Source organism: Rattus norvegicus, chromosome 1 (assembly GCF_036323735.1).
Source record: "Rattus norvegicus strain BN/NHsdMcwi chromosome 1, GRCr8, whole genome shotgun sequence".
In the NCBI taxonomy this organism is placed as follows: domain Eukaryota; kingdom Metazoa; phylum Chordata; class Mammalia; order Rodentia; family Muridae; genus Rattus; species Rattus norvegicus.
This window is the reverse complement of record NC_086019.1, coordinates 163,302,480-163,322,174: the sequence shown is the minus strand read 5'-3', so window position 1 is coordinate 163,322,174 and position 19,695 is coordinate 163,302,480. Positions and strand designations below refer to the sequence as shown.

The 19,695-nt window shown below is 51.7% G+C and overlaps 1 protein-coding gene across 18 annotated transcripts in view; it reads right to left on the bottom strand.

Moving 5' to 3' along the window:
* Positions 1–463: 463 nt before the first annotated feature.
* The window catches only part of Arrb1 (arrestin, beta 1), a 72,058-nt gene continuing 52,826 nt past the window's right edge, over positions 464–19,695 (bottom strand). For 4 of the 18 annotated variants that reach the window (XM_006229740.5, XM_039101614.2, XM_006229741.5 and 1 more), the window contains 12 exons: positions 18,995–19,221; positions 18,257–18,316; positions 17,364–17,431; positions 15,741–15,876; positions 14,359–14,443; positions 13,897–13,969; positions 12,275–12,412; positions 11,033–11,116; positions 10,066–10,089; positions 8,419–8,489; positions 7,377–7,428; positions 464–6,156 (listed from right to left, as the gene is read on the bottom strand). In XM_006229740.5, the coding sequence (XP_006229802.1) occupies positions 6,045–6,156; positions 7,377–7,428; positions 8,419–8,489; positions 10,066–10,089; positions 11,033–11,116; positions 12,275–12,412; positions 13,897–13,969; positions 14,359–14,443; positions 15,741–15,876; positions 17,364–17,431; positions 18,257–18,316; positions 18,995–19,221 (1,130 nt within the window). In that variant the 3' untranslated portion in view covers positions 464–6,044. 18 annotated transcript variants of the gene reach the window in all.

Here is a 19,695-nt window from a genome sequence, read left to right as displayed (position 1 = left end):
CTGGGATTAAGAGTGTGCACTGCCTTGCCTAGCACCTCTCCTTTCTATTGAAAATAAGACAGAATCTATTAGGATGCTGGCTGATCCTTTAGCCCAGGAGCAGTTAAAACTTGGGGAAACAAAGTGATTTCAAGAAGACCTGGCAGGACAGGCTATGTAACATGGGCACAGCCAGAACCAGAGCCAGGGTAAAGCTAAGGGGACAGAAACAGGCAGGGGCTTCAACTCAGGGCAAAGCAGGGCTCATGGAATCCAGCCAATCTTTTGAGAGATCAAACGCTTGGCAGCTTAACCCCAAGGCCACAAGATACAACAGAAAACCCCTCGGGGAATCTTCAGGAGGGAGGAGACAGATGAGGCACAAAACCCATGGCAGGGCGGAGCAGGGCAGGGCTGGGCTGGAGGGTGCTTCCGGCTCTCTTCTTGTCCGGGCTTGTGAGACGAGAAATGAACACACAGCCAGTGTCCTCCATCACAAAAGGCCTTTAATGGCCTCTTGTTCAAGGTTCTTTTGCTCATTTGTCCTGTTGCAGTTGAATAAACTATAATGACTTCATGGGACAAGGGCAGCCACAGGTACAACAGGTTGACCTGGACATGGTCCAGGAATGAATGTGCCACACAAATCACCACTTCACAGAGGGTCACAGGCCTGAGGCCGCCCCAGCCACCCCTCGACACCACACCCAGGACACACATCAACTTCCACGGCTTGGAAGAGGCAGCGCAGCAGCAGTTGTGGCTGGACCTAACACTGAGAAGAGAGACCCAGGGAAGACAGGATATCCCACACTGTCATTTTGTTGTGGGCTACGTGGATCGGCCACCCAAGCCACTCACATAGTCTGCTGCATCATCCGGCCTCTCTTCTTACCCACCACCCTTATATCCCTTTCAGTAGTCCCTGTGTGGTGGGCAGAGCCTGGTACTAGCCCTTTACACATGGGGAACCTGAGGTCAGTGGGGTCTTCTAGGCCACACTTGGACTGAATAGAAACACCAGTAGGCAATGCCCTGAGCTTCAGCTCCTCACCTAGAATGCCCCAGGACATAAGCCCAGGCACGACTTTTTGCCAAAGGCTAGCCCAACTCTCACCAATGAGCTGTCCTGCAAGTGAATCCCCTTGATGCTGCAGACCAGCAAAGAGAGAAGCTGGTGGACTGTAAAAGGGGACGAGGCTCTCTTTGGGCATGAAAACCTCCTGTTGTGCACATGGACACCCACAGGTGTGGAACTGGAATCCTAGGAGATTCCCTCAAGGAAGACTTGCTAAAATGCCTCTGAGGAATCCTGCATCATAAAAGCACCTGGTGTATCTCTTACATGACCCTGGCTACCCACACCTTGGTCATGCATAACAAAATCAGTCCCGTGTTCTCCTCCTACTGCCCTGAGAATGCATCCGAGGTGGATGTTAGACCGGGCTCCTCACTCCATACATGCCACTCTCAGGACCAAGCCCCTACCTTCACCAAGCATCGGGCCCAGCCCATATCAAACTCATTCCCAAGGTGCAGAGTGACTCAACTAGAAAACCAGTGTGTGTTCTAATGCTTGGACCTGGTGACCTGAGTCCCAACAAGTATCTCTGTGTCAGGATGCTGGAACCACCCCAACACACAAAAACAAGAAGAGAACCTGTGCTTGCTGGTCTAAGATAAAACTGCAAAAATGGTGATTTGAAGTTATTCTTCAAAGAGTTTAAAAGTGAAACCTTAATAGACAGAGTTAAAAGCAGTTACTCTGGAGAAAGTAGGAATGGGGAGAGGGCTGGAAACTCGCCCCTCCCCCCTTTCCTCAGTTTCCCCCGGCAACAGCCCCCAGCGAGGCTGTGTGGAACACTGAGAGGTGTACCTGGTCTGCAGACAGTGGGTCCTAGGGACCTGTGCTTCAGCTTTGACCTCCCTTTTGGGGATGACAAGTTGGTGATATTGAGGGAGGTGCTAGTGTGCATGAATTGGGGTGACAGAGGTATGGATCTGCCCCCCATCAGTAGGTTGCTTTAGACCAGGAGGGAGCTGCCTAGACCAGGCCCAAGACAGTCTGGATAAAAAGCAGAGAAGCTTCATTTGGTCCTTAAGTTTAAAAAGAGTGAATATCAGGACAGACACGAGTCTGAGTCCTGGGAGTTAAAGGTTGGAGCCCAGTCCTTCACTGAGGGATGGGAGCCACACATACAGGCCTTCGGCATTGGTGGGAAAGAGCTGCCCCTGGGACGTGGAGTCTTCTGTGAGTGGATCTGCTAGGACTCAGCTCTCAGAGCAAGAGGTTTGGACATTCCCAAAGGTCTCCAAGGAGCTGTGGTGGTTCTTTTGATCCAGGATGGGACCTTATACTTAGAAGAGGCAACATCTCTTTCCTCTTGCCCTTGGATTTCTTGGTGGCCACAGCTCCCTGACATGTAATCAGAGCCCAGGTTTCTTGACTTCTGTGGGCTTCTGGGAGGTGAATGAGTGCAGGCTCAAATGCTCCTCCCTGACCCCCAGTCACTGACCACATCCATGTCTTCTGTGTCCTGGTTACTGAGACCCCTCCTCGAACAACAACACCTACACTCCTTCCCCAGTGAAAGCCACCAAAGCCACAATGGCTGATTATCATTGTGCCGGTTACCTAACCAGGGACATCAGGACAAAGACTGGTAAACAGAGGGCTCATTCCACAGCAGTCTTCCTGTGTGACCTCAGGCCTCATCCCTGCAGTGAGTGCACACCCACACCCCTGTAGCCATCGGCCTAAGAGTACTAGCTAGCTCCTGGCTCACATCGGATTCAAACCCACAGCAATCCCTAAAATAAAGCAGACAACGGCTATATTGTTCCAGTTAGAGGGACTGAGAGGTGGCCTTGGGGACTTTCAGGACATGATCCCTTTCACTGCACCCGATGGGGATCAGGTTGTCAGCCACTCTCTAGGACAAGCAAGCTGCACGTTGAAGCTGAAATGGCCATGGGGTCTAGCCAAACAGCTCAATTCTTATCTTTCTAGGAAATGAAATTTTCTCTTGGCTGGGGTGCTGGACAAGTCTGGTCACCATCAATTGATGAACTTTTACCAAAGCATGCTCTTCTTGCCCAGACTGGCATTAACATGTGCTCTGTGGTCTACTGGAAAGCCCCAGTGTGGGCTGTTGGATGGCAAAAGTCCCAGTCTGTCAGCACAAGCAAACCCAGTCTCACCGGACAGTCCCTGGAACTTCATGAGGCTCCTCTGCCTCCAGTTTCACTCCCAGGTGCCACCTGGCCAGGAACACCCCAGAACAAAGAAGAGCCCTATAGAGAAGCACTGGGTCACGTCACGGGATGGGGGTGGGGTGTGGTGTCTGCAGCATACCAGAGGCCAAGGCAGGAAGAGGCCAAAGAAATACATGAGCCTGTGTATCTCACCCAGGACAGCAGCGTACGACTGTGGGGTAGGGGCAAAATGACACCAAATTCCAGCCCCCTGCAGTGTAATTTCTGGGGTTTGAATTCACCTTAGAAGGGACACTGTATTCAAACTCACGTCAAGGCACTGTGTGGACGAGCTGTAGCCAGAACTGTCAATACTATCTTCTAACTTACCCCTGGCCAGAAGGTTTCTACAGACAGTGATTCTAGGGTGAGAACTGTCTTAGTGTGTGCAGTATCCTGCATAAAAGAACAAAGCTGTCATCAAAGGATGGTTTGGCTAGACTCCAACTTGATCAGGCCTGGCTCCAAACACGAAGAGGAAGCCGGGCCCTGATGTTTCCCTGCAGGTAGAGAAATTTTATTCGATCTGTGGGATAAACCCAAAGAGTGAGTGGGGATACTTAAGTGTGGGAAGCTCAAGAAACCAGACTGAGAGACCTTTTGCTTGTATAAGTTAAGGATGGGGGACGGGAGAGGTTAGCCCAAATGCTAAAGAGTCTTGTATCAGCTCCTATGGTTTTAGTGGAAGCCAGTGGAAGGCACATGCTCGCCTTACACTGTTCAAGATTTTAATTCAATTCCATGGGTGCAAAAGTGTCCAGGTAGCTCTGGCAGGGGCTAGATGCCAGAGAAGCCTGCAGTTATGATCCCAGGGCTAGCCAGGTAATATGGCTGCCCCAGATGGCTATTCTAATCTGGAAGGAGGTGCCTTGAGTTGACTGGTTCTGAGATTTAAGAGGTTCAGGGCCAGTGGGCCTGGACCATCTTACCACAAGAAATAATTGCAATCACCAGGCATGATGGACTGAAGATGGCTGGGATCGAATCTGTACAATAAAGTATGACACCAGCAGTGGCAGGGGCATGCCTGCAATCCCAGCACTTGAGACAAGAGGATCAGGAATCCAAAGTAATCCTCAGCTACATAGTGAATTCATGGCTACCCTAAACTACACGGTCTCAAAACCAAACAAAAGCTGTGGTCTCCCTTCTCAGGCATGTATGGAACTAAGAAAAGGGGAACAGAAATCGAGATGAGATCCTCTTGCCCTACTACTAAATACATCTGATAAACCTGAGGTTGTTGTCCACACACTTCTCATACAAACCTCAGCAAATAGCTCTGGGGTCAAGAAGTTCACAAAGGCTATGGCCACAACCTGACATCAGATAAGCTGACTAGGTCCGAGAGCAGCCCTGCCTAGGCAGGAAGGTGCACTCAGTGATCTGCCCTGGCCTGGGTTCTCTGAGGTACCATGAACTTCCTCTGAAGGCAGATGGAGCAGTTGGCAGCCCCAGCTCCACCTGGAAGATCAGAAAGAAGCTCTTGAGAGTCACAGAGTGACAGAAACTTGAACAAGAAACTCTTGGAATCATCTGGTCTACCTCTCGGCTTTCCAACAAGAAACTGAGGCCCAAAGGGGGAAGGGAACTGGCCCAAGGTCACACAACAAGCTAGCATCGAAGACCAAACAAGGATATCTTTGAGCATTTTCTGTTTTACCACCCGTCTGCCCTGTTACCCTGAGATTCACCCCAGTCAAGTCATACTAACACCAGCGGGTGGATACCGGCTACCCATGACTCTGGGTAGGAACAGGATCAACTCCTTTAGGAGAGGAGCCGCCTTCCTACTGGGAGTTCATCTGTATGGATGGCATCTTCTGGGAATCGGATCCCTTAACAGGGGGATGGTGGCCTCAGGCACCACTGTTTCTCCTAGCTTACAGGGCCAGTCACTGGAGGAAGCGGGAGATACTGGTGGCTCCAGCTGCCTGTGTCCCTCCATCCTGGGTTCCTGAAGGACTATCCACGATGAAAGAGGATGGATGCCTCCCTGCCCTGCTCCATCTCTTAACCTCCTCCCAGGAAACATCCTCAGTAGCTTTGGCTCACTGCTAGGGGCTGGTGTTTGTTTAAAACCCGCTTCCCCTCTCTGTGCCCACACACAAAAACTCAACAAAGCTTTGATGTCTCATCTGATCAGTTCTGACATGTGTATGGCTGGATCTGTAGCCTGCCTCGGTCTAGATGTCATCTGGTTAGAAAGCCAGTCCATTGCTCTCCACTCCTGGGGTCTATGTGCCTTCCCCATGAGACATAGGGACATGGACCAAGGATGAGGGTGTAGGGGGAGGAGTCTCTGTGGGCCTGGACCACACACAAAAACAAAGCACTGAGAATCTATTCACAGTCCTGCCCTCTCCCACCTTCAATAAGGTCTCATCTTGTAGCTGCCAAAACCGTCACCTACTAGGACTATATACATCTTCTTGTGTGTCTTGAGCCATCTTGCCCACCCCCTCCATCATTCAAACCCATCATCATTGTGCCTTCAGGCCACACCCTCCCCTTTCTGCTCCCCATCTCAAGCCAAATCCCAAGGCCAGGCAGTGTGGCCTTCCTGGGAATGAGCATGAAAAGGGGGTGGACAAGAGATCGCAGAGAGATGGCTGAGGACGTGGTCCTGCTGGCATGGTGATGCGAGGCCAGTTCTGAGACCAGAGGCTCATCACCGAGACTTGGAAGACCACTGGGGCCCCTTGGTAGAAACTGGAAGAACAAAAGGAAGAACCAGAATGGGAAGGAGACGAGAAAGCATCCGAGTGCGAGAGTGAACCTGGAGCTGCTGGGCTGAGGCTGGCCCCAGTCTATCTGTTGTTGAGGTGTGGAGAGCCGGTGCCATCATCCTCTTCGTCCTTGTCATCCTTCATGCCTTTCAGCCGCTGACGAGCAAAGTCCTCAAACACAATGTCGTCATCACTAGTAGGAGAGACAAGGAAAACGCAGTGTATTTGCAGGGGTAGACAGCAGGCAGATCCAGAGGCCTGACCAGACGATGGGAGGACTCAAGAGAGAACCTCATTCTCTAGGGTCTCGGGATGACCTCAGGCAGAAAGGTGTGCCAGGCTGACCAGTTTACAAGCCCGCTGGTGACTGTGGGGATTCTCACAAATAAACTGCAAAAAGCTTGACTCTCCTAAGGGCTAGAAAAGCGACCCATTCCTGGGGGAATGGAGAAGGTAAATAGGGGAGCAATGTGACTCTGCATCGGAATCCCCAAAGAACAAGTCCAAGAAACCTCACTTCACCTCTCAATATCAAACTAACAAGACTGCTTTGGGGAGCATGGCAGTTTCAACCAGGAAGTTGGTACTGGGCTCTAAGGAAGAAAAAGCCCATATAGAGCCTTCTCCTAGAAGCGCTAACTCAGATCTCCAGGTAGGAGAGGGACTTTTGAACGGGGCATGGAAGGTGGGGATATATGGGGTTAGGTGGGGAGAGGTCCTGGTTTAAGGTTGCAGGACTAAGGACTATTTCTTTCCATCCTGTCCTTTAGGCCCAGGGAGAGACACTGGAAGTCCCTTGCCCCATAGGGTTCAGCCAGCTGAATGGGTTTCCTTGGGGCAACTTGAAACCTGTTTCTTAGATCTCACCAAAGAATCTAGGAAAGGAGGTTTGGGAAACTGGAAAGAGAGAGTAGCCTGGCCCCAGAGGTGATTCAAGCCATTGAACCAGGTCCTCTTCCTCTGGCCACTGTTTGGTGGCCCACCGCCTTCCACCGCCGGGGAATCCGAATCAGTTGGTCCTCAGGCAGCAAGAGTGACAGCACCCAGACACCTTCTCCACCCCACAGGCAGCCTCCAACTGGCATGGGTCAGGTAAGAGAGGGGAGCCCCAGAATCTGAACCAGCCCCGCGTCAGCCAGCTGAGTGGGAGCTGCAGACGGACGGACGGACTGACCGACGAACGTGCAAGGAAGACAGACCCCACCAATGCAGGAGGAAGAGGCATGGAGGGTCCTTCAAGTCACATGCAGGCAAGCAGGTTGCTGAAGAGGTGAGCAGAGGTGGCTCTCAGCAGACAGGTTAGACCAGCTGCTCCTCGGAGGTTAATAAACATTTATGCAAATGACCCCTCCACCTCTCCTGTCCCATGTCCAGCCCCACCCAAGACATCACAGGCAGGAAGGTTCAGCTTACTTGGTGTCAAGCTCTATGAGATTGGTGTCTACTGGAGTCTCGCTCTCTGGAACTGAACACACACAAGGCTTGTAAGACACACAGGGGTTAGTGGGGGTCTGGGATAATGAGAGGTGAGGAATTGGGACAGGACACACACACACACACACACACACACACACACACACACACACGAGCCTCAGACTCTCTAGGGGATGGGAGGGCAAGGAAGAAAGGTGAGTGGGAGCCTCCCTGGTCAGAGGCAGCAGATACAGGGAGGCATCCATGCCCAATGAAGGCCGTGCAGGAATTTCTTGCTTGCCTGAGTTCCGCTTACTTTAAGATCATTTTGCAGCCCTGGCTGTCCTCAAACATGATCCTCCTGCCTCACACACCTCTCTGGGCTGGGATTGTGGGCATTTGCTATCATGTTGCCCTGTGTTTTTCACACTGTAACCTCTCTGAATTCAGAGTACCATCTGTGGCATCTCACCGACTACTCGTAGGCACAGACTCCATTTGTGAGAGGAACTGTAACATCCATTGCAACGGAATGTAGCCAATCTATTACCACTTTAAAAACTCAGCTAATATGGGGACTGAGATATGGTTCAGCAGTTAAATGTCCTGGGTCTTCTGGTTGTGGGTTCAATTCCCAGCACCTACAGAGTGTCTAACAAACATCTGTAACTCCAGTCACAGTGGATCTGATGTCCTCTTCTGGCCCCTGACGGTAACTTATGTATACAGTACACTGGCATACATACAGGCAAAACACCCATATGCATAAAATAAAATAAATAAATTTTTAAATTAAAGTTAAAATCTACCAGTGTGGCTTGTCTTCCACTCCTAGCCTCCCTGTCCCATGGAGAATAGGAATCAGGGCTCTCTGTCTCCTAGTTGGGTCAAAAGCAAATATTAGTTGTGTTGTGGATTCTCCAAGGACTGGGGACTGGGGAAAGGGTGATTCTGGGCTGAAGGCTAACCCAGAAAGAAATATGGTGGAGGGATAAGAGGGAGGCTGGAAAACCCCACCCAGTGACACACGGGTCCCACTCACCTTCCCGATGTGGGGGCTCCTCTTTAGGCTTGGGGTGCATTAAGGTAAAGGGCAGTTCCACAGCCACGTCACTGAAACACATACCCAATTCAGTGAGATCGGAGAGAGCCTCGGCCTTTAAGATCTGCTGCCCTGTCAGTCTGAGGCCTGGGGAGGTTATGGAGAAGCAACTACACTCCAGTTCTGCTACTCTGATCATGCCTCTTCTCCTGTACTTCCAAAGAGATAGAAGCCCCATCCACCCAGTCCCTAAAGAAAAAAGAAACAGAAAAACTCCCCTTGCCTTAAGGACCCTTTGGTTACCATGGACCAGCAACTCACACCATGGTCAGTGGGTAACTAAGGTGACCTGAGGCCCTACCCATCCCAGATCATCATGGCCTCCGGACACCACCCTTCCCAGTTTTCTCCCAATCCTACCCACCCCATCTCCCTGCCACCCACAGGCTTCAGGAACTGGGGTTCAGAGCTGTCCATGCCATGTGCAGATTCTGACACCTCCTGTGTGTGCAGGTGAGAGGGAGAGAGCTGGCCATCAGCCATTGTTGGTGACCAGTTCTTCCCTAAAATTATCCCTGACAGACAGGTTGAGGACAAGAGCAGGCATTTGTATGACACAGAGTGTACCCAGGACTGTTCCAAGCCCCTCCTTAGAACAACTCCTACGATCCTAGAGACACCTTATGATGATAGCCTAGTCAAAGACCAAAAGCTTAGGTTCTCGGAGACTAGCCTCTTGCTACAGATTGCACAGCCATTGGCAGTGAGACTCTGGCTCCCCCATCCATCCCCTTAGCCACTGGATGGTAAACAGAATTGAGAGGCTGATTAAAATTAGCCCCGGAGGCTTCTCACTGCTAAGGGTGGCATCATCCTAACAGAGCCTCCCTAGAATTATGAATGTCTCCAGAAAACACAGCCACATTTTACTGATCATGTTTGCAGCTGTGAAGGGGGAAGGAACTGGGTGTGGTGGACTGGTACAAGCCAGATTCAGTCAGCCTTTAATGAAGCCATACTGGATGTGACTTGAAGGACCTCAGCTCTGCTAGGCTGTGAGTAGTAAGGACACCACTGTCTCCCTGCTGGGATTCCAGTACCATCCACAAGCCTGGCCACCATAAACTCTTCGCTGTTTGACCCTGAACAAGATAGAATCGTCTCTTGATTCACTCAAAATCTCATAGGATGAGTGACACGGCCATCGTGTGACAACAGGAGGCCACCCAATCTTGTCTGGGTCACACCTACTCCTATGTTGTAGTCTGGGAGCCACGGCAACTGACTATAGTTAGCCATGAATTCTCAGTGGAGTAGAAGTTTGAAAGCCACAAAGAATACATCTCTCCAGAACATCCTAGGATTCGGGTCAGCAATTCAGATGACCCATCTCGGACCACTGCCCATACCACTGTTGTCTACAAAGGTCCTGTCACTTGCGTGGGAAGGAAAGCAGTTGAGGTGTTGTGCTTGGAGCCACATCTCCCCAGTCCGTCCTGGCAGTTCCAGGTACAGCACACCCCCAGCCTGCCATCTAAGTTAACCCTAGATCCTTCCCTCTCAGTACCCTGTGGTTCTGATCAGCTGGGTCTGTGACCCTAGGACCTCCAGGAAGGTAGACAAAGCAGGACAAAGGAGGGGCTTTACCTGGATGCAAGGTCTCCCAACAGGCTGAGTGGGCCAGAGGAAGCAGAAGAAGCGGTCAGGACAGAGTGCAGAGCGGGAGAAAAGAGAAAGGACATTCATTCACTGCTCCGCTGCCCCGCCCAAGGACATACTCCCAACCCCTGGGCAGCTGGCATCTAGGGCACTGAGGGATGGGTTTGCAGACGCCCTCGACCCCAGGACCTTCATCTGTAAATACTAATCTCCCTGCTCCCAGGTTATCTAACAGCAAAAGGAAGACTTTGGGGGTCACTAGATGTGGAAGACTGTGGGTCCTGCAAAGTCACAGAACACGAGATTGGGTTTACAAATGTTGTTATATAAAGTCAGTATTAACGCTGCCAGCCGCTGAGACATATTCTTTGTTCAACTGAGACAGTCCAGGATGACCTCAAACTCACAATGCTGCCAAGAATGGCCTTGAATGCCCGCTCTCCTGCTTTTCCCTCCCAAGGGCTATGACTGCAGGGGGGTGCACCATTCTTGGCTTGGAGACACTGCCCAAACAAATGCCACTGAGTTCTTCAGGAGAACTATTTAGGCATCATTTCCCCCCATCTATAAAACGAGAAAGTTAGCCAATTAGGACCCCCCCGCCCCGCACAATTCAGCTCTGGGTTTTTCAGTCTCCAAGAGTGGTGCGTGGGCACTGTGGCCTGAGACGTGAGGAAGTTCATGCAGCCCCTGAGAATCACAGCACACGGTCTGAGGACACCCAGATTGGCATAGACTGTACCCAATCCTCAGAGCCAGACCCGGGCCTAGGCTAAAGAGGAAGAGAGAGGAATAGAGATGGAGGAGAGGAGACCCAGCAGTGGAGAAGGAAGAGGAATCAGAGGAGGGAGGAGAAAACCAAGTCCTCAAGTCTCGCCTCCTTAACAGGAAGATGCAGCTAAAGGCTGGGCAACCAGGCTGGATGGGCAGGGGTTTCTGGGGAGGCTGAACTTACCCGCCCCGGGACACCACCAGCTTCACTTTGACTTTGTAGGAAACAATGATACCCAGGATTTCACGGTTGGCGCCTTCCCGCAACCTGCATGGAGACAGGGAAGCTGGTGCTTGGGGCTCCTTGGTGGGCGGGATGTGGTAGGCATTGGAGTGTGATGGGAGGCACCACTGTCCATGCCTCTCCTGAGCCACCAGGCGCAACAGAGGTCAGGAAGGATCTGTGCACAGTGCGCTGGAAACTGTACCCCTTGGTTCCCTTTATGTCCTTTGCGGTAATAGAGATCAAATCCAGAGTCTCACGCATGATGGGCAGGTGCCCTACCACTGAGCCATGGTCCCAGTTCCTTGGGTTCCACATCCAGCTATGAGATGTCCTTGCTCTGTAGCCCTAGTGGGTCCTCTTTCCTGCCTCGCCAGTGCCATACAGTGCGGTGAGAGCCAGCCCTAACTGCCCTCTCGCCATTTATTTCTCTTACATCATTTATACTCAGTAACCCATAAGCAGAAAGAGCCGCACTGAGAGCTGAGAAGCCAAGGGCAGCTGGGAGTCAGGGTAGCGCGAGAAGGATGTGATCAGGAGCTGACGCCTCGTCGGGGGCAGGTCAGACATAAGTCAGGGTAAAAGAGGGACGAAAGAGCTTGTTGGTAGATTGGAGGCCTGTGACGGGCGATAATGTGATGGGTTAGCCTGAGCTAAGTCTGAGCTTGGGGATGGTGGTCTCAGAATCAACAAAGACCAAGTCCCTTTCAGAGAGCCAGATATCATCGGAGGGAATGAGTCCCTCCACAACTGTCTGAACTCTTCTAGGGTGGGGCAACCCTGAAACCTCAGTGATGCCCATGGACCAAATGGCTAATGGTGCCTCATGTGGAAGGGCCCCCATATCTATCTACCCAGCTCCACCTCTCCCCAGCCTCTCCAAGCCTCCATTTATCTCCTTCCTTCTAGAAGCCATTTCTCCCCTCCTGCTTCGATGGTAACAGGGACACACCCAATCTGTATTCAGGACTTTGGGTCAAGAGCACCCAATTCCTGCAGAAAGCTTGTCCAGTTGTATCCCCCAAATGTTGGGACCCAGGGGGAGTAGGGAAAGAGCCTCCCGGGCTAGCCACACTTCAGGGGGCTGGCCCTAGTCAAGACTTGGAAACAAGCCTAAACCTCATCCTCGGAGTGGTGGGCCAAGAGGGTGGGGCCCGTGGTGGAGTGGGCACTAGGGTCCGGGACTTAGAGGTGAGTTCTTACAGAGTGCTGGAAGCCAGATTTGTGTCTTCATGCTTGAGCTTCCCGTCGAGGGCAAGCCCCCGCTTCTCTCTGTTGTTTGCCAGGAAGGGAGTCAGTGTGTAGACCTTGCAGAATGTTGAGCTGGGTGCCACAGTATCACTGAGAGGTAGAGAGACAGCATGAAGATGACCCTTATCACAGTCAGGATGTCTGAACTGGCCCTGTTCCAAAAACCCCTCTGCCAGCAACCCCTACATCCCAGATGTGAGGAAGCCTTGGGCCAAGCCCAGATCTAGCAGGAAGCCCACTGCCATTGGAAAGAGAGGCACACCACACACAAGCAAGACTAATCCTGGACTAGGAATTGCTGTGATGCACAGTTAGATAGCACACGTTTAAAATGATTATTGATTTATTTTATGTATAGGAGTGCACTGTCGCTGTCTTCAGACACCAGAAGAGGGCATCAGATCCCCTTACAGATGGTTGTGAGCCACCATGTGGTTGCAGGGATTTGAACTCAGGACCTCTGGAAGACCAGTCAGTGCTCTTAACCACTGAGCCATCTCTCCAGTCTGCACGTTTATTTTTAGTATTTATTTAGTGATTAAGTTTTTAATTGTGTGTGTGCGTGCGCACGCACCTCCATGACTATATGTGCACCACATCATATCCCCTGGAACTAGAATTACAAGCTGTTGTGAGCTGCCTGACATGGGGACTGGAAAATGAACCCTGGTCCTCTAGAGGAACAGCAAGGGCTCCTAACTACTCAGCCCACGTTTACTTTCAAAAGTATCACTGCATGCAAACCATGAGTAAGTGTCTGGCAGCTCCTACCCAGGTTCTACCACTGAAACTCTACTTGCTCTAATGCGTATCCATCAGTCATGTACAGGAACCTCCGTTGTTCACTCTGGCCTGGTGCTATTTTATCCCCCCTCTCCCTTTCCAAAGATGAGACAGATGCATTCACCTGACACCAGGGCAGCCATGGAGTAAGGCCCAGCTTTGCCTCTTGGAGCAGAGCCAGCCACATCTCAACCCCCTAGCCCAACCCCACGGGAAACCATGCTCACTGGAAGCCCAGACGACTATCCTTCCTCCAGGCTGCAGATGCATATACAGACTATGGTGTCCCACCTGGGGTTAAATGCTGTCCTGGCTCTAGGTCGTTGCAATGAACCCCCAACATCTATGCCTTGTGGCTGCGGACTTCATTTTTAATCAACAGTGAATATGAGACTATCCAATAATGCAAGAATAGTTGGTTTGATATTAACATCTCTGTCTCTAGGATATTAGAAACCAGGTCTAAGTGGCAGGTGTGGCTGGCTCACGCCTATAATGTCAGCACCTGGAGGAAGACTCTTCCGTGCCATCTACTGTGAATGTCAAAGAAGGCAGAGGCCCGGCTCTCTGCAGGTTGATTAAAGATGCCTGGTCCTGGGGCTGGGGATTTAGCTCAGTGGTAGAGCGCTTACCTAGGAAGCACAAGGCCCTGGGTTCGGTCCCCAGCTCCGAAAAAAAGAACCAAAAAAAAAAAAAAAAAAAAAAAAAAAAAGATGCCTGGTCCTAGACTCAGAACTTCCCTTTCTCCTATCTAGTCCCACCCATCCAAAGTTGGCTTCAAACACACTTACTCAGCTTCCTCCATGGCCACTGGGCACTTGTACTGAGCTGTGTTGAAGAGACAGATGTCTGCATACTGGCGCACTGGAGAGAGAGGGGCCGGGGAGGTGGGCGCATGAGTCAGGGGTCCCTCTCATGATATACCTCAAGCTCCCTGTGGCAGATGTGCTTGCTTAGATTGAGACAATGGCCAGCATTTACCACAGGCCACCACCCCAGACTCCACCCAAACAGAAACCCCATCAAAGCCTAGTCCCTTCCATGACGAAGTCTTTCTTCCCAGGACAGCTTGGCCAGAGCCCAGGAAGCCTAAGAAGGAATCTGCAAGGCAGTAAACCCATTGCCCAGCTTTGAAGCCACTGTAGGCTGCCGGCAGACGCAAGCTTCAGGAAGCTACTAATGGTACTGTCTCAGGCTTTTAATGAAGACCACGCCTGCCGCTATCCCACCCCCCCAGAAGGATTCCCAGCTACCCGAGATCTTGATCTTCTTCACAGTCTTGTTGGTGTTGTTGGTGACATGGACATTGACGCTGATGGGCTCTCCATGATAATAGATCTGTGAGGCAAAAGACAGAAGAGTGTGGGCAGGGACACTAAACTCTGCCCCCTAGCTCTTCAGCCACTTCCCACTGACATAAAAGTGTCACAAAACTACCAAGTGTATATGAACCTTCAGTACCACTGTAGGACCTTTCAAAGACGTCTGTACTAGATGTCTTTCCATTCCAGGACTGAGGGGACGGCTTTGTCAGTAAAGTACTTGTGTTGCAAACACAAGGAACTAAGTTTGATCTCCAGAAGCTGTGTAGAAATGCTGGGTACTTGTAATCCCAGCACTAGGAAGGCAGAGACAAGAGGACCCCTGGGGCTCAATGCCCACAGAATCTAGCCCAGGTAAGCTCTGTACCACTGACAGACTGCCTCAAAGGAGCTGGATGGCATTTCTGAGAATGACACCTTCAAGATTGTCCTCCAGGTCCACACACATGCATGTGTGGGCACACGTGCACACACACACACACACACACACACACACACACACACCACACATACATACACACACATACATACCACACACACACATACATCACACACACATACACACGCACATATACATACCACATACACACACACATACACAAGCACCCATGCACCCATGCACGCCCACATACACACATAGGAAAAAGAAAAAGAAGCTGACATCCTCGGCTCCAGTCCCATTCTGATCACTAGCTCAAACAACAATAATAGCAATGATGATAAACATTGCATGACCTTGGACAGGTTATCTGAGACTCTGCTTCTCCTTATTCTATGTGCAGGCTTGGACAGAGCAAGGCCTCAAGTCCCTGTGGGCTCTGATGGTCTGGGTTCGCAGACACATTAAACTCTGGAAAATTCAGGAGAAGAGAGGAAAGGCTAACCAACTAAAGGACCTGCTCGGAATTCTTAGAGAATTCCACCACTCGTCCAGGCCCTTGCCTTTAGCTGCCCCAAGAAGGAGGAGGTGCACTCCTACACCCCAGTCAGTTGGCTTAGTCACCTGACTTCAAGGGTTTTTCACCTTCTTGCTCATAGATAAGAGGGTAATAGCAAGGCATCCTTGGGTCCTCTTTCCCATCATCACCCCTGCTGATGTGCTGGGCTTCTCCACCCGGTCTCAAGCAGGCAATTATCAGAGTGTGAAGAGAAGGACCAGAACCCTTCCATTGCTCCCATCCTGTAAATGCCCATGCCTACCTCTGTCAGTCCTTTGAACCACAACAGGGTTCTGCAAACACTTAAGGGCTGTCAGGAGACACTGGGATCTGAGGGGTAGTAGAGCTGGGGACAATGGGATCTGAGTCTCTTACCTCCTTATCCAGAGATGCCTCAAGGTGCAGGGGCTTGTCCGACATGAGGAACTGTCTGGTGGTCTCAGCCGTGGGCTGAGGGCCAGGCCTCTCAGGGGCATATTGAACCTTCCGGATGACTAGCCGCACAGAATTCCTAAAGAAGATGGATGGGGAGAAAGACAGACAGAGTCACCGGCCCCCACACTCCCTTCTCTGCTCAAGTGGCTACTGCAGCTCCCTCTTGCTCGCCAATCACGGTGGTTAACCTGGAGGGTTTGTCACCATGTGACACAGCCCCAGCCTCCTCAACCCTGTCCCTGAGCCATTCGACAGCAGTGCTTCATTTGGGTCTGTGGATCCCAGGACCCAGCACAATAAATAGTAAGAAAGGGACTATTTTTTACTTCTTGCTCCCTGTCTCCTGATCGCGTGAGCCACTGGAGGATGGGAACTTCTTACCTAGCTGGTTCACCACCACAGTCTCAGCACGTGGGTCAGCACCTGCCGCCTGGCACTTGCTAAGTGGAAGTGTGCAGAACTAACAGCCCTCATGGAGGAGGATGTCCATTATAGGATGTGGATTCAGCCAAGAGTGCAGGACAGTGAAGAGGTGACTCAGAGAGGCCCACGAATGAGAGTTCAATGGAGGTCACAGGGCTTAGGGTAGAAGCCGGGACAGACTGAGCTGGCGAGTTACGGCATGCTCTGGGGAAATTACCTCCCTGTGCATCAGTTCCCTCATTTGTGAAACACTGACAACAACTCTTACCCCTTAGGACCCCTGGGAAGGCTAAACCACATCTGCCCATTACTATGAACATGACCGGAACCAACTAAGCCTATGAGAACTGACAGCCATTGTATCACTATTACTAGTGAATCTTGGGAGCAGATGCCCCATTGGGAGAGGATGAGGGTGGTGGCTCTCAGTGTTTACCACTGTTCATTATTCTGCTCCAGATCTCTCTCACATTCCATAACGCCATTAGGTCCCCTTCATCGCAGATCTTAATAGGAAAGTTGGGACAGACAAGAGAAGAGAGTCTAACCTCCCCCAAACAGGAACAACCACGCGGCAGATGAAAATGCTTGTGATACTCCTAGTCGCCACCAGGTGGCAAACTCACCCCTAAAGAGGCTGCTGGACACCCCACAGCAGGGTGATCTAGAAACCTGACTTAGGATGCAGGGGCATCAGAGGACCCGAGGAGGCAGGAGGTCCTGAACTCCAGGACCCCCAGGAAGGGCAGCCATGAGAAGTCAGGACCAGCTGCTTTGTTCCCCCTGTCTGCCGAGCACTGTGGGAGAATGTCTGCTCTCTGAGCCACACTGAGCCTCCTCTAGGTTCACTTTTCTCCACTTCTGCCCCTTGTTCAGATCCGTCCACAAACACAGGCTTCAATCCTGCTGAGGGCCTCTCAGCTACCCACTGTTGAAAGTTAACTGAAGTTGGGGTCTTTCTAATATCAAAAGGCTGCAGTCTGCAGGGGTAAGACAGAGAGGTAGGGGTGAGAGAAAAGCAGGGCTCAAGCCACCTCCTCCAGGAAGCTCACCATGACCCTTCAGACTTCTAGACCCTTCTCACAGCAAAGCCCCTCCTCACCGCTGCTTCCTCCCCTCTCCCACCAGCATCCTGCCTACCTTTTGTGGATCTTCTCCTCCAGGTTCTCAGCACAGAAGGCTTTCACTTCATAATCCACACCGCAGGCCTGTAGAGGAGGGCATGCTGACCCCATGGCATTAGGGAGGCAAGGTCCCCAACCACCCTCCCATCGTACAAACCAGAATGCTGTGTGGGAACATGAACTTCGGTCACCTGAGGACTCCTTGACATGAATCTGAAACCCTGGTACCCGATGTTGACTTTGTCCCTGACCCAGCTCCTTCCACTGGAGCTGCTCCTGTGGGTCCATCAGTCAACCCCAATCCCACCTGGGACTCCTGCTTCAGTCTGAGTGGTTGTCCTCAAGACAGCCACCAGCAATGTAACAACCCTGAGCTGGGTGTCATGGTGTCTTCCTAACTCTCTAACAACATGAAAGACCATGCTCATTGCCTCTGCCTTAGAGATGAGAGTGGACTCTGAAGTCTGGGGCCTGGAACCTGCTCCTATCAATCCTCTCTAAGTTTCAGCTGCTCCCTCTCCAAACAAGGTTACCAGGGTCTGTGTGAGGCCAGGGCCTGTGTGAGGCCAGGGCCTGTGTGAGGCCAGGGCCTGTGTGAGGCCAGGGCCTGTGTGAGGCCAGGGCCTGTGTGAAGCCATAGGTAGGTGCTTGGAATTTGCTGGTGCTGTGCAGTCAATACCAGAGCCAGCAAAAGTGACGTGAGGGAGCCTGTGATCAAATGTGGGGCGAGGCCAGCCTGCATCTGCAGCCCTGTCTCAGGAGACTGATTGATTATCCAAGGAACATCAGCCAGGCCGGGGCCTTCAACAGGAAGCGAAGTTCCAACTGTCCACTACCCCACGGGGAGAAAACCAGGACCCTGGGGCCATGAAAGCCTGAACCCGAGATGGTCTGCTTGGAGTGACCTACCTTCCCTGTGTCCTCAGGCCCAGGTTGCAATGTGACTGAGCACGGAAGGTTTGGCGGGATCTGTTCAGGAGACAAATAACATGAGCTAACCTTTCACCTCTGCTTCATCTCCCCCTACACACTTCTGTCACTACTGTACACCCATCAGACTAGGCCCCCTGAGAACAGACCATCTCTCCTCCATCAGACAGTGTTCTGAAAACAAGCTATATCTTTTCCATGAGACAACAAGGAGACCCTGAAATAGACGAGTTCTCTCCTGGCCATCCCATATCACACCGTGCCCTACAGAAAGTCAGGGCAGACTATGGAAGATGAGAATTCAAATGTTCTTCACCTAAGTTCTCAACTCATCCTTGCCCCAGAGTCATGGAGTATCAGAAACAGGAAGATGTGAACTCCAGAAGCATGGGGTCAGTCTTGGAATGGTAAGGACGCATGACAGGGGATGAGCTGGGCAGACTGTACCCAGGGACCCAAGGCCAGGCAGGAGTCCTTCCTTCACTACAACCATCCCCAGGCCTTCCTTTTTCTAGAAACTTAAATGAAGGAGGGCCAGAGGAGTAGCCTACAGGTTAAAGTGGAGTGTCCACAGTGGCCAGAGACAAGTTACTTAACAGGTAATGTAAGTGACAGTGCTTGGATGCCAACTGGGCGAGCTAAAGCAGCTGCTGTTCCCCATGTGCCTGCACTGAGAACATCCCAGAATGCTTCTGGAATGCTAGAAGGCGTGCTGACCTCAAAGGTGAAGGGGTAGGCATGCTCGCCCAGCTTCTTGATGAGTCGCTCTTGTAGCCGAGTCAGTGGCTTCTTGTCCTCAGGGGCCGGTGGGAAGGACTGCACGTTAGCCACAAACAGGTCTTTGCGAAAAGTCAGACCCAAGACATCCAGGTCTTCCCGGCCATACCGGAAGGCGCAGGTCAGTGTCACGTAGACTGTGAGGAGCAGGGGAACTGAGGAAGGGCCTGGGAGGGTAGCATACAACACCCCCGTCCCCAGATCTCCAGCTGTAACCCTAGGGTTTGTGTACTGGAGGCTACAAGCCTGTCCCAGGTTTAAATAGGGTGAGTACACTGCCCTCTGACACAAGGTGCCTTCAAGGGCAGCCTTGATATGGTCTCTTAGGAAGGAGCCTCCTGATGGCCCTCCCCAGGTCACTCCGGCCCAAGAGTATGGAGGGGCAGGAAGGATGGTTAGGCAGCCTAGCAGCCATGGTGGTTGGATTAGATTGGCAGGCAGGGGGAGGGGCAGGGAGACAGCCTAGGGGGAAGCACCCAGAAGGCTGTGTCTAAGAGGTGGGGGAACCTCAACCTGCCTAACCCTAACCTTGTACACAGACCTTCCACTTTTACCATCTATACAATGAGATCCTCTCTCCTGTACCGGTGCCACCCACCCTCCCCCAAGCCTTGCAGTCTATTAATGGGACAGGGCTTGGA